A 14,693-nucleotide genomic window follows, 5' to 3' on the forward strand; every position below is an offset into this window, starting at 1 on the left:
GTATTCGGTCTGGGACTTCAACCTGGGACATCGCGAGTTCTCAGAATGTCTTCTGTTGTCTTCCTAAGTCAACGGATTTTTTTTCATAGTGCCTGATAATGATTTGTCATTTTTGCATACTTGAAGGCTGCAAAAAATTAGATAATTCGGACACGTTTTTTCAAGTAGCTGCAGGTTCAAGATAAGTTATTATTCAGAAATCATTCTGAAACAATTTGAAGAGATGATAGTTCGCGGGATCTTGATCTTTTCAAACGGTTAGAAAAGGAATGAAATTGCGTTTGAACAGATTTTCACAAATAATCAACTTGAAATGACAAAGCGCTGGAAAAACTAGAAAAATTGCATTTTTCTCAATACGTTTTCATAGGCTGAAGCTATACAAGTAGCAATGAAGTACAGTTAAACAAAATGATCCAGTTAAAAGGTTTGCCTTTTCTATGTAGCATTGGGGCCTTTAAATTGCATAAAATTTGCTGATGATTATATTGATAATTTTAAAATTGAAATATATTTGGTCAAATTCTGTGCTTGTTTTTCTTCCGACCCACATTAGTGGGGGGGGGGGATTATATACTCAAATACGTTCTTCTTGTTCAGTCAAATTCGGCCGATCTCTTCAATCACTTTAGAGAGTTGTGAGTGGTATCATTAGAAAACACGTCCGTCAGAGAATATGGAGTCACAAAATTTCTCTGAAAGTTTTTACAAGGATTTGAGATTTTAAAATTTGTGAACATTCGGCCGAACTACGATGCTTTTGTTTAAATTTCCTACAGTTTTTGTCCCATTTCTTGTCAATTTATTAGAATATCATGAATTTGTTTAAAGTAGTGTTACTGGTTCAATCCTTAAAAATAGATGAGGGTTGTTGAATTGTTCGATCCACTTTTTTGGTGCTAGAACTTTTGTTAAAGTTTTCAAAATTCAAAATTTTTTTGTCAAGAACGGGACCAAATATGCTTTTTAGCCCACTTTAGTTAAATTTGCTGAAATTAGAGCCAAGATTTTGCCAAAAAATTTTTTTTGTTAAATCAAAAAGCGAGTTAGTTATACTCCCGCTGCTTTGAGGAGCTACTGGAATTATAATTTTGTTTCTTTCAAATATAAACTCGTTAATTTTACAAAATGAATTATTTTTTTGTAAATTTCATTTTAAAATTGAGTTTCTTCGCAAGCATTTCGCCAACCAGATGTTTTCGTAGACGTGCAGTCCTATCACGGTTGATCTTGAACTCACTGTAGATTCTTACAATAAATTTTTTTAGAATCTTTGAGGATGGCCTTTTTTCGAAAAATTTCCGCAGTTTTAGTTTATTTTGTTATTTACTGACAAGAATTTCAGAAGCCAAGGCTCAAGGTTCAAAACAAATTAGAAATAATGACGGAGAACGAACGCGTTTTTTGGTTCTAGAGTTAAGCTCATGGTCTTTATGGCTTTCACAAAATGTTTTCTGAAATTTTATCGACTTCTACTGCTTTGATTTCTTTTTGTTGTGTTTTTTGTAGTCAATTGGCTTATTCTACCACAATCAAAGATTCAATTGGGTTCCCTAGGAACCTAAAGTGAGCATAGGCATTGTTTTGAACTGTTATCTAATATCTCCTGACTTTGAATGTATTTGTTTTTACAAATTGTCGGTGAATTTTTGAAAAATGCCACGTTTTATCCTAATTTTCTCATTTTCTGGCGTAGTTTCCGCAAAGACAGGCCAAAACTTTTTTCCTCTGAATTGTAATTTCTTTTCTAACAGTTTTATATTCATATAATGGTTTCTCTGTTTTGATACTGCGAGTCTTAGAAAATGATTTTTGATTATAAGTGCACATTTTTTTATCTATGTAGCATAGGTATCTTCAAGTTGCATAAAATTTGTTGATGATATATTTTGATAGTTTTTAATTTCAAACGTATTTGGTCAAATTCTGTATTTGTTTTTCTTCGAACCCTCTTTAGTGGGGGGAGGAAGTTATAAACTCAAATAGATTTTTCTTGTTCAGTCAAATTTGACAGCTCTATTCAATCATTGTGGAGAGTTGTGAGTGGTATCATTAGAAAACCCGTCCATCATAGAACATGGAATCGAAACATTTTTTTGATTTTTTTAACAGGGATTTGAGATTTTAAGATTTGTGGAGATTCGGCCGAAATACGATTTAATTCAAATTTTCCATAGTTTTCGTCCCAATTTTTGTCAATTAATAGAATAGGTTGAATTTAGTGTTACTGGTTCAAACCATTAAAAAAAAATTAAAAATAGATAAGGGTTGTTGAATTGTTCGATTCAATTTCTTGGGGCTAGAATATGTGCTATATTCTTTTCAACATTTGAACTTTTTTAGTCGAAAACGGGATCAATTTTGTTCTTAGCCCACTTTATTCAAATTTGCTGGAATTAGACAGATTAATTACCAAAGTAAAATTCAGTAACTTCAAAAAAATAGTTAGTTGTATTCCCGTTGTTTTGGGGTGCTACTGGAATTATAATGTTGCCAGTTTTTTTTCAAATATGAACTCGATAATTATAAAGAATGCATTAATTTTTTAATCTTTTTAAAAAAATTGTGTTAATTTGCAGGCATTCGAACAATCAGATGTTTTTGTAGACGCACAACTTTATCAGGGTTGATTTTGAATTCTTCATGGATTCTTACAATAAGTTTTTTAGATTTAATAGAGGGCGGCCTTTTTTTCAAAATATTTCCACATTTGTAGCTTGTTATGTTAATTACTGACAAGAATTTCAGAAGCCAAGACTCACTTATTGACAAATAATATTTACACAAATTGAGGCAGAATGAACACGTTTTATGGTTCTAGAGTTAAGCTCAATGTCTTTACGGCTTTGACAAAATCTTTTCTTAAACTTTTATGGACCTTTTCTGCTTTGATTTTGTTTGTTGTACTTTTTGAAGTGCATTGACTTAGTCTACATAAATCAAAAATTTAATTGGCTTCCCTAAGAACCTCAAGTGCGCATAAGCAATGTTTTCAATTGTTACCTAACGTCTCATGACTTTGAGTGTATTTCTTTTATCAAAAAGTTGTTGATTTTTTGAAATTTGTCACGTTTTTATCATTTTCTCATTTTCTGGCGTAGTTTCTGCAAAGACAGGCAACAACCCTTTTCCTCTGAATTATTTTTTTTTCTAACGGTTTTATTTGCATTAAATGGTTTCTCTGTTTTATTACTACGATTCTTCAAAGAAATGACCTTTGGTTACAAGTGTACATTTTATATATCTGTTGGTTTCGAAATATCAAAATATTGAAAACTCCAATTAAAGGAACGGCTGATGTAGGACTGCATGGCGGTTAAAAAGGGAGAAACTGAATACGCTATTGTTTTCGTTGAAAAGTTTATGATTCTAAGGGCTAAGGCACAGTTCTATCGCAAAGTTTAGACTTTTCTCAATTTAATTCTTGTTTCTCCTTTTTCTTGTTGTTGTACGGCATATACATCATAACTGTAGGTCGCAATTGTTTCCTCAACAATAATAATTGAACCTGCATAAAGATTTTAATTTATGGCTAATTAACTTAACAGCCAAGTGAACCTTTAAAAAACTAAGTTTTTTTCAACTGTCTCCTTTTAGTTTTTTTTTCTTCATCATGTATCCCAAACTCAATAAAATGAAGTCTTGACTACTTTCATTGATACAATCAAAAAATTCGCGCTTGTTTATATGTTTTGACTGATGTCTTCAACCATATGTTTTCCTCGGAAACTTTCGAGTTTTCTATACTGCTCAACTTATCGGTTTTTTGTCGCTGTTACGTAGTCCTTTTATAAGGAACAACCTGTGATGTTCAGATGATAAGAAAACGAAAATTTACATTTTCTGCAGATAATATCCATCAACACTTTGATATCGTAATATTGTTTGTTTAATTTTATCTTCTGCATCTTTTTGTTGTTATTTTTGTAGTCTCGCGAATTAATCTCAATAATATCGGTTTCCTAAGGTGACGCAGATTCATTCATTTTTTTTTATTTGATATCATATTCCGGCTATGACTTTGAAACTGTTTGTTGTCAAAAACATATATTTCAGATTCGTCAATTTTTAAGTCATTTTGTGGTCAATTTGTAGCTTAGATTCAGTAAAGACAGATCACAACTCGTTTCCAGTGAGCTATTATTTATTTTTTGTAACGGTTTTAGTTTAAGACATTTGTTTTCTGGCTGTGTTACTACGAGATGTCATAAAATTTTTGTGATTGTTATATGTTAGTACATTTTATAGTACATTTTATATTGTTGTTTTCTTTCTTAATTATAACACTAATGGTAGCTCCCATTGGCTTGAAAAATTGCGTAATTGAACATTTTTATTTTTTTAGTCACAAACATATGTTTTTAACGGCTCCATTGCCATTTTCGTGCAGAGTTTGAACTTTTTAATTTTACCGGTATTTGTCCTTCTTTTCGTTGTCGTATGGCTTAAATTGGATAATGACTGGTCTCAATTGCTTTCAATGGCAATATAAATGAGTATTTTAGTGTTTTCAGTTGATACATAATGCTTTTCATCACATTGAAATCAACTGTTTAAAACAAAGGGACCTATTTTTTGAAATGAGGACAGCTCCCATATCTTTTTTAACGAAGCATAGGAGTATTTGTTTTGTCTACAAGTTTTATTGATGCGAGTTTGGTTTCGGTATTTTTAAATCGCAGACATCGATTTTTGGTTAAAATTAATCTTCGTTATTTGAATTTTGTGATCGTGTTTTCTAGTTGTCCTATTAACAGCATGTTTCATCGGCCATCTTTAATGGCACTGTTTTATTCCATTAGTGGTTTGATGAATGAGATGTTTTTTGATAGTTTTATATCTCTTCCTCATTTGGTAGCCAATTAAGTCAAGAATGTGGAAAAGCTGGTTTGGAATATTATGCGCGAACGCACATTACCGAGCCTCCTTGTTGTTTTCTGGTGACAGGGAAGAGCTACTGGATATGGCTTTTCTTGCCGCAAGTGCCCCATACTTGCTTTAGTATCGCAATTTTAAGACCATAACGTAATAGCGTATAAGTTTGATTACTCCATAAGTTTAATCGTATAGTGTATATATATATATATATATATATATATATATATGTGTGTGTGTGTGTGTGTGTGTGTGTGTGTGTGTGTGCGTGTGTGTGTGCTGCATATATGAAGCGTGAACGGTTCAGAAACGGATTGAATCAATTTTTCAAGAGTTTTTCAATAGTACCCTGTTGTTATCCCTCAGCAAATGACATTGATTGCTCAAAGAAGCCATGATCGCGTAAGTTTCCTGGGCTCCTCGTTAAAATAAATAATCACGCTAAAAAACGGAATGAAATTTTAAAAAAGCGTATTTCCTTCCGTTTTCACGCTGGATGATTTATTGCACAGATATTCCAGTGGTAGAAGTTTAATATATAGCAATGACAACCATTTGAAATATATTGAGTTATAAAAATGAGACTCAAATAATAAACAAAACGTGGCCATTTTGTTGATTGTCTAAGAAATCGCATACGATTAAATTTATTTTAAGTACGATTAAGTACGATTAAGTAAACCTAAACCTTTGAGATAAGCCGTAATAGCAGTAATCACTACTGCCTTCATCACAGTTTGGGGTCCTCGTTCAAAAATCCGTATGAAAATACGGATTTTTGAATGAGAGCATTTTTGCCTATGAAAATATCCAGGCAGACCAAGAATGCCTATGATCCAGATTTTCCCTCGTTCGAATTTTCGGTGCGTTCATGTGCTCGTTCAGAAACGCTTATGAAAAGACCCGTCCGGATCAAAATTCCATATGATACAGATTTGGCTCGTTCAAGTAATGAAAGACTCAGGCAGACCAAAAAAATTATGATCCAGACTTTGTCTCGTTCCTGTTTAAAGAACAAAACCTTAAAGTTACATGAATAATTGTTGTAAATGGATCATACCAAATTTCTTTTTAGTCCGCATTAGAGGTCGGTCCAATTGTGAATCAGGGTATAAATTGTAATCAGTAGGCCAAACAAAAATGGAGGTCAAATTTCAGCGCCATTGCCACCCAACATGTCAAATGTGACTTTGCAGTCAACCTCGAACACAATCACAGTTGTGGCCTCAACCAATGGATCAAATGTTCTCCCCACTGTCGGCCATATTGATGCATACTCGTATGACAACGCCAGTTTTGGATACTCGACAGTGGTTTCGGCGGCGTTGAATGAAGACATGACCATATATGGATTAGTACCTGCAAATTGGTACCATTTGTCCTTCTATGGACGAATTAGTTCATGCTCGGGAGTCGTCTCTTACTCTTCGACCCGCATTTTATATGCGTGCACAGGTAGTGGACGTGGTCTACATTTATAAATTTAGTTTCCAGTCATTTTTCACTCATAATTTACACAAGGAACTGGGATTTTAAGAGCGCGAAAAATAACTCAGCAGGAATTTTTCTCAGCAGTTTGAGGGATTCGATTACAGGGACGATAAAACCGACCAACATTTTGTGCTTGAATTTTCCTTACAACATTAAATGACGCCAACACAGTTTCTATATCCCTAGACGAGAGCTGAATAACAGTTTAAATATCAAAGAAATATTGATTTCTGGATTTTTATAAATATTGCTAAGTCGTTTGTTTAATCTCTACATATTTTTCAGCACCAACGAAGCCCATAGTCCTGTTGAAGGCAATATCACCATCTGAAATTGAAGTTACTATCATAAACAGATATTACGATTCAGCTGTAGTCGAAATTAACGAAAATGAGGGAAAAAACTCGACCATCACCTTCAAATTTTTTGAAATGAGGACAGCTCCCATATCTTTTTTAACGAAGCATAGGAGTATTTGTTTTGTCTACAAGTTTTATTGATGCGAGTTTGGTTTCGGTATTTTTAAATCGCAGACATCGATTTTTGGTTAAAATTAATCTTCGTTATTTGAATTTTGTGATCGTGTTTTCTAGTTGTCCTATTAACAGCATGTTTCATCGGCCATCTTTAATGGCACTGTTTTATTCCATTAGTGGTTTGATGAATGAGATGTTTTTTGATAGTTTTATATCTCTTCCTCATTTGGTAGCCAATTAAGTCAAGAATGTGGAAAAGCTGGTTTGGAATATTATGCGCGAACGCACATTACCGAGCCTCCTTGTTGTTTTCTGGTGTCAGGGAAGAGCTACTGGATATGGCTTTTCTTGCCGCAAGTGCCCCATACTTGCTTTAGTATCGCAATTTTAAGACCATAACGTAATAGCGTATAAGTTTGATTACTCCATAAGTTTAATCGTATAGTGTATATATATATATATATATATATATATATATATATATATATATGTGTGTGTGTGTGTGTGTGTGTGTGTGTGTGTGTGTGTGTGCGTGTGTGTGTGCTGCATATATGAAGCGTGAACGGTTCAGAAACGGATTGAATCAATTTTTCAAGAGTTTTTCAATAGTACCCTGTTGTTATCCCTCAGCAAATGACATTGATTGCTCAAAGAAGCCATGATCGCGTAAGTTTCCTGGGCTCCTCGTTAAAATAAATAATCACGCTAAAAAACGGAATGAAATTTTAAAAAAGCGTATTTCCTTCCGTTTTCACGCTGGATGATTTATTGCACAGATATTCCAGTGGTAGAAGTTTAATATATAGCAATGACAACCATTTGAAATATATTGAGTTATAAAAATGAGACTCAAATAATAAACAAAACGTGGCCATTTTGTTGATTGTCTAAGAAATCGCATACGATTAAATTTATTTTAAGTACGATTAAGTACGATTAAGTAAACCTAAACCTTTGAGATAAGCCGTAATAGCAGTAATCACTACTGCCTTCATCACAGTTTGGGGTCCTCGTTCAAAAATCCGTATGAAAATACGGATTTTTGAATGAGAGCATTTTTGCCTATGAAAATATCCAGGCAGACCAAGAATGCCTATGATCCAGATTTTCCCTCGTTCGAATTTTCGGTGCGTTCATGTGCTCGTTCAGAAACGCTTATGAAAAGACCCGTCCGGATCAAAATTCCATATGATACAGATTTGGCTCGTTCAAGTAATGAAAGACTCAGGCAGACCAAAAAAATTATGATCCAGACTTTGTCTCGTTCCTGTTTAAAGAACAAAACCTTAAAGTTACATGAATAATTGTTGTAAATGGATCATACCAAATTTCTTTTTAGTCCGCATTAGAGGTCGGTCCAATTGTGAATCAGGGTATAAATTGTAATCAGTAGGCCAAACAAAAATGGAGGTCAAATTTCAGCGCCATTGCCACCCAACATGTCAAATGTGACTTTGCAGTCAACCTCGAACACAATCACAGTTGTGGCCTCAACCAATGGATCAAATGTTCTCCCCACTGTCGGCCATATTGATGCATACTCGTATGACAACGCCAGTTTTGGATACTCGACAGTGGTTTCGGCGGCGTTGAATGAAGACATGACCATATATGGATTAGTACCTGCAAATTGGTACCATTTGTCCTTCTATGGACGAATTAGTTCATGCTCGGGAGTCGTCTCTTACTCTTCGACCCGCATTTTATATGCGTGCACAGGTAGTGGACGTGGTCTACATTTATAAATTTAGTTTCCAGTCATTTTTCACTCATAATTTACACAAGGAACTGGGATTTTAAGAGCGCGAAAAATAACTCAGCAGGAATTTTTCTCAGCAGTTTGAGGGATTCGATTACAGGGACGATAAAACCGACCAACATTTTGTGCTTGAATTTTCCTTACAACATTAAATGACGCCAACACAGTTTCTATATCCCTAGACGAGAGCTGAATAACAGTTTAAATATCAAAGAAATATTGATTTCTGGATTTTTATAAATATTGCTAAGTCGTTTGTTTAATCTCTACATATTTTTCAGCACCAACGAAGCCCATAGTCCTGTTGAAGGCAATATCACCATCTGAAATTGAAGTTACTATCATAAACAGATATTACGATTCAGCTGTAGTCGAAATTAACGAAAATGAGGGAAAAAACTCGACCATCACCTTCAATTCAAGGTTTACTACGACTGTATTTTCGGCGTTGACTCCAGAAACGACGTATCGAATTACAGTTACCCTAATCATTGGAGGTAATTATACGGAAGAAAAGCATTCGGATCATTATCTAATCGATCTTAAGCTAAAGTTGATTGTAATCACCCAAAAATCTATTGCGTGGCCAATGTTGGAGTTCACAGCTCAATTTACTCAAATTTTTCCTTGATTTCTACGCTAATTACCCAGGTTGAGGTCCAGACCCAAATTGACTTCTGATCAGACCCAGTCGAGCGCACACCCGTGTGTTCCCAGACCGAAATTACAGGGTCTTTTCGGAAATTCGAGCGCACTACGGTCTGATCATGGTCTGGAGATGGTCTGATCAGAGGTCATTTTGGTCTGAAAAGTCTGATCATAGGCGGATTCGAGCGCACTTGGGTCTGATCAGAGGCAATTTCGAGCGCACTTTTGTCTGATCAGAGGCGATTTCGAGCGCAATTGGATCTGATCATAAATGTCTTCAAACGCAATTGGGTCTGATCAGGGACCATTTCGAGCGCATTATTTTTTCTTTTTTTTTGTTTTTTTTTACTGAAAGATGTTGGCTCTGCCAAGAGGCAGCCAAAAGGCAGCTTTCTGATCAGAGACTCATCTAAAGTCCGATAGCTCTGATCAGAAAAAAAGAGTCCAGCAGATAGCTGAGGCCGGTCCCCTTTAGAAGAAATTTTGATCAACTGGAGACCACGAAGTTTCTTATGGAAAGCTGTCTTAACTCATCCATTGATTCAGAATTATAAACTAATCGGTACACTAAATAAAATTTGTTCTCAACAGTTGGGTTTCGTTTTCTTTAGCAATACTTTTAAAATTGATTTTTCCTTAGATGAATTAAATACTGCAAACATCAGTTTTTATGAAATGAATATATTATAGCAAAATTTGGAGATTTTTTCATAAGTAAAATCTGTTTGTGATCAGACTAATTCGAGCGCACTTGAGTCTGATCAGAACTGGTTTGGAGCGCACTTCAGTCTGATCATAAATAGCTGCAAGCGCAACTGGGTCTGATCATAACTGCTTCGAGCGCAACTGGGTCTGATCATAACCTCTTCGAGCGCATTTGAGTCTGATCATAGTCTGATTAAGGTCTGGGCAATGGTCTGAATGTGAGTCTGGACCATGGTCTGAAGATGGTCTGATCAGAACACCTTCGGTCTGAAAAGTCTGGTCAGAGACCTTCTGCGTCTGGAAAGTCTATTCAGAGGTCACTTGGGTTTGGAAAGTCTGATCAGAGTGAATTTCCGTCTGGAAATTCTGATCAGAGATAATTTCGGTATGGAAAGTCTGATCAGTAGCAAATTTGGGTCTGGACCTCAACCTGGGCATTCGGATCATTATCTAATCGATCTTAAGCTAAAGTTGATTGTAATCACCCAAAAATGTATTGCGTGGCCAATGTTGGAGTTCACAGCTCAATTTACTCAAATTCTTCCTTATTTTCTACGCTAATTAACTCATTTCCACATGGCTAAGATAATGACAATTAGATCAAAATTAAATAACGCTTAATTGGTGATTAATTTCAGAATTACCCATAACATTGTTCTCATGAACAATTAAATCTTTGAATAGGTTCTGAAGTAATTATAAATTGTCGTCTTTTGAATTTCTAACCAGGCTAACAGTGAGGGTAATCTGTCGCCGACGAAATCGATCAACCTTAATTAGAACCAAATCCCAAATTTTAAAAGAAAGTGATAAAGCAACCTTGTCTCTTTTCTGAGGTTTTCCCCTCGTCCACTGTTGCAGGCTGTTAAAAGTGCTTTGTCCAAATGACATTAAATAGAATAAAGATCACAAGTACAACTGTAGAATCCACAGTGAATGAATGCAACTCGCAATCAACGAACAACTTGTAACAAATTCGACTTCAAAAAATTTAGATAAGTTCAAAATGTTATCGTGATTCACTCGCAATCTACTAAACCAAGTTCCTCACAAATTCCAAACTGCTCTTGCAATTTGACTAACTGTTGAAAGTTTATTCCCACTAAACCAACTGCTTTCTAGCTCAGTCGTTTTTCTCTCTCTTCATTTTATACTTGATAAACTGATTACAACTTTTTTTTTAGCTAACTCTATCTAAATACATTTTAAGAACTTAAGTAAACACCATAAGTCATTTTCACTGATTGACACACCCGTACGATAGATATCCTTCACTAAACAAACAGAATAACGTCAAAGTCCGCGGTCCTTATCGCTCTTATTTGAGCCAACGAATTTGTCGCCAAGCCAATTTTGTCGCTTTTGTTCTTCAAGGACTATTGTTCTCCACATATGAATATCTCGCTCATTCTGGCCCCATAAAGATAAAATAATGGCTTGGGAAGCTTTTCCCACCAATCCGTGCAATTTCCCAAACCAAATTAGTGGGAAATCGAAATTTCCCAAAAACCCAAAAATTTGACCTCTAGAGGCCACTTAGGGGTCAATAGTCAAAGATGAAGGATCTTTTTTGTGAAAACATAACTATCGCCGCAAAAAGTCCTTCCATAGTTACACTTACTCACCAATTGTCATTACCTAATTCCTATTAGAAGACGAGAGATGACTGCGCACACTTTTCATCGACCTCCCAGATGACCCCAAAATTCCAAATTTAATAACTTGCGAAGTAGTAGTCAAAACGTGTTCATGTAGCAATTTTAATAAATATAGGGTGACATCAATTTGCTTGCCAAGTTTCATGACCAACATATTGACAATTTTTAAAAATTTGTGGGTGCCAAAACCCGAAAAAATCCGAGTTCGTAAAAATTGACCGGGTTCGGTATTTTTTGTCACTAACTGCCTCAGGTTATCATAATATTACCATTCCAAAGTCATTTGTCCGCTCAAAAAAGCCATTTTCCGGCTTTTGGCAAACGGTTTATCCCGAAGCACCGACTTCCGGCCGCACCCGGAAGTTAAAAATAGCACCAATAGAAAGCCCTTAAAAAGTTACACGAACACTCCAAAACCCATAAGGCTGCTATCAATAGTCCACGAGCAATTCAATTTTTACATCCCATGGCAAGGGCGATCGCTTGTCCCGTGCAAGTTGGTGTGGGGTCAAATCCAGCGTTAAAATCGGATTCCTCGTAACCGATTTAGTCTACCCTCCAATTTTCAGGTCAATCTGACTTCAACTTTTTGAGAAATTACTATTTCAATTTAGGTGCTATTAAATTACAATTTCAAACTATCTTCCCGCAAAAGCAGCCTATTTACCTCAGAATGCCCAAAAAGTTATCCTAACCCTTTTAGCGTGATCATCTCATACATTGCTCTAGACTTAATACCCATTACAACCCTTAATTAGAATTATATCATACTCAAACAGTCATTTTTCAATTTAAAATATCGAAAATCCTCAAATCAGCCTAATTCTGTTGTTAATAGCTCGTGCTTTGATAATCGGATTAGCCCAAAAGGTGTACCAGATTGAAAAGACCATTAAGCATACCAGACAGTAAAATTTGGTAAACGTCCGCTAAAAATAACCCTCCATTGGGGGCTTAGATCTGCTAGGTGGTATTTAGGTGGTCCTCAGATTATCGTTTTTACTACAAAGTCCTGAATATAAACTCTATCGAAATGGGCAGTCGGACACACTTCGAGATTGCCCTGTAATTGAGTTCAGGGGGTTTACCCCAGGAGTTATGATTGGGTCGAGAAAAGTAGTATTCGCCGCCAAAGCAAATTATACTTGATTGGTTCCAAAATTCAGGAATGCTCGTGCAAAGATATCAGAGATACATCGATTCAATAATCAGCTGTCCAGAGACAAATTAAGAACCTTCGTCAAAAATTTATGGTTATGCATCTTCAGACATGTTCCAAAACGGTTATTCGTGATTGTTCTACTTGCAATGATGATGTAATCTACCGCCACACTATGGGACCAATGAATTTTATCCTTCCAGAAACCCTGGACCGGGTATGTTGCGAGATGGGACTAGAGAAGAAGAGAAGATACTGTAATGAATTTTTTAAAAGGTAAGAAAATACATTTCAGACTAATAACTACAAATATTACAAAGCCCACATCTTTTTAGCCGCCATGAACTCGACACCTCGCAATACGAGCCTGTGGCATTAGACGTTGCTCATCCTGAATACAATTGTGTAAGTGCCTGTCTGTCGACCATTATTACGGGGAAACCGCACGCAGGTGGATGATTTCGAGAAACTGTTCGTAAAACTACGCACTGGGTCCGATAAGCACTTCTAAGACAAACGCGGCAAAATAATTTTATCTAGAGGGGTTGAGGTTGTCGAATTTATTAATACAACAGACGTGAGATTGTTTGCTCGACGCTTCCGTATTTATGTTTGTGTATAATATGACTCTGGCTACGAAGAACAACTTTACTATTTTAGCCTAACTGGGACTCACAAGAGGTTAATTCGAGGCGGCATATTTCCTACATTTCAGTTAGTGGAGAGGACAACGCATTGCCTGATTGCATACCGCTGTGAAAAGAAACAACAACCAGAAAAGTAAATTATATAATACTTCACCTTCTAACTCTCCTTCGTCTTTTTCTTCCTGCTCTAGCAATTTCTGGACCAGAGAAGCCATTTCAGGGTCCCTTTGATCCAACTTTTCTAGGTCAATACCCCCCGTTGCCGCCATTCTCTGACTAATATTCTTTGACTTCTTTTCTTTTTTGCCCTTTTGTTTCTTTTTGCCTTTTTGTCTTTTTGTTTCCTTAGCTCTCCAGCCATTCCGGAAAAATTCGAAGGATTGGGAGGCTCAAACAGTGAAGCAGGGGGATGGAGGTGGTGCGAGGTTGCTTTCAGCGGATGTAATCTGATCCTGATTTCCCATGCAAGCGGAAAACTTCATATTATTTATTTTCTATTCTATTTCTATTCTTTGTCCTCGTCATATTCAGGCTACTATTTATCACTTTGTTTAGTCATACAACTCAACTTAATTTAGTCTCCTATCTGTCTCATCAATCTAATCTCACACCCGTTCACTCATTCAAAATCAATCAATCTTTGTTTAACTTATCCGGTTTGAAGCTTTGCTAACAATTGTTTTGAAAAGACTTCGTGGGTCCATTTGTTTAATTTCAACAAAGAGACTAAATTTGTTCAACTTAGCTGAGCTGTAATTATCTTAAATAGATTGTCCTAATTACGAGTTTTTCAACAAGCATACATACATAAGTTTTCGTATTCGCTGCTCTTATTTTAATCCGCATTTAATTTGCATGCGTGCTACATAAATAAAATTTGGTCAAAAAAGTCTTAGGTTTATGACTTGAGCAAAAACGTGGAATTGGACTAAATTCAACCTTGAATACAAGCGACAAAGTGTGTGCCTGTGACGAAATTTTTCTGTTCGGACAATGTCGTCATGTTCTATTACTGCAATGAGACTCCTTAATCTTTTCCACATTGCACACCATTGTTTGATTTATAGCAACAAGAACACCTTGGTTGACAGCTTCGACTCCAATTTTACTACCTACTTAAAAAAATTCTAATTTTGTATTTATTTTTGAAAAAAAAACAACAAAATTTTTCATTTTGAAACATTTGCAAGGGTAAAACGACTTCGTTCCGCTTGAACTACACGATGCAGCTGATTCCATTGAAAATAAAAAAAACAATTGATAAAGAGTAAAGAT

The 14,693-nt window shown here is 35.6% G+C and overlaps 1 protein-coding gene across 1 annotated transcript in view; it reads left to right on the forward strand.

The window, feature by feature from the left end:
* Positions 1–8,281: 8,281 nt before the first annotated feature.
* The window catches only part of LOC142357808 (uncharacterized), a gene marked incomplete at its 3' end in the record, with an annotated part of 38,224 nt that continues 31,812 nt past the window's right edge, over positions 8,282–14,693 (forward strand). Inside the window, exons 1-2 of the mRNA XM_075409331.1 lie at positions 8,282–8,561; positions 8,883–9,098. Coding sequence (XP_075265446.1) covers positions 8,282–8,561; positions 8,883–9,098 — 496 coding nt within the window. The remainder of the gene's footprint in view (positions 8,562–8,882; positions 9,099–14,693) is intronic.

This window comes from Convolutriloba macropyga, unplaced genomic scaffold (assembly GCF_964194025.1).
Source record: "Convolutriloba macropyga unplaced genomic scaffold, txConMacr16.3 SCAFFOLD_1510, whole genome shotgun sequence".
Taxonomy (NCBI): domain Eukaryota; kingdom Metazoa; phylum Xenacoelomorpha; order Acoela; family Convolutidae; genus Convolutriloba; species Convolutriloba macropyga.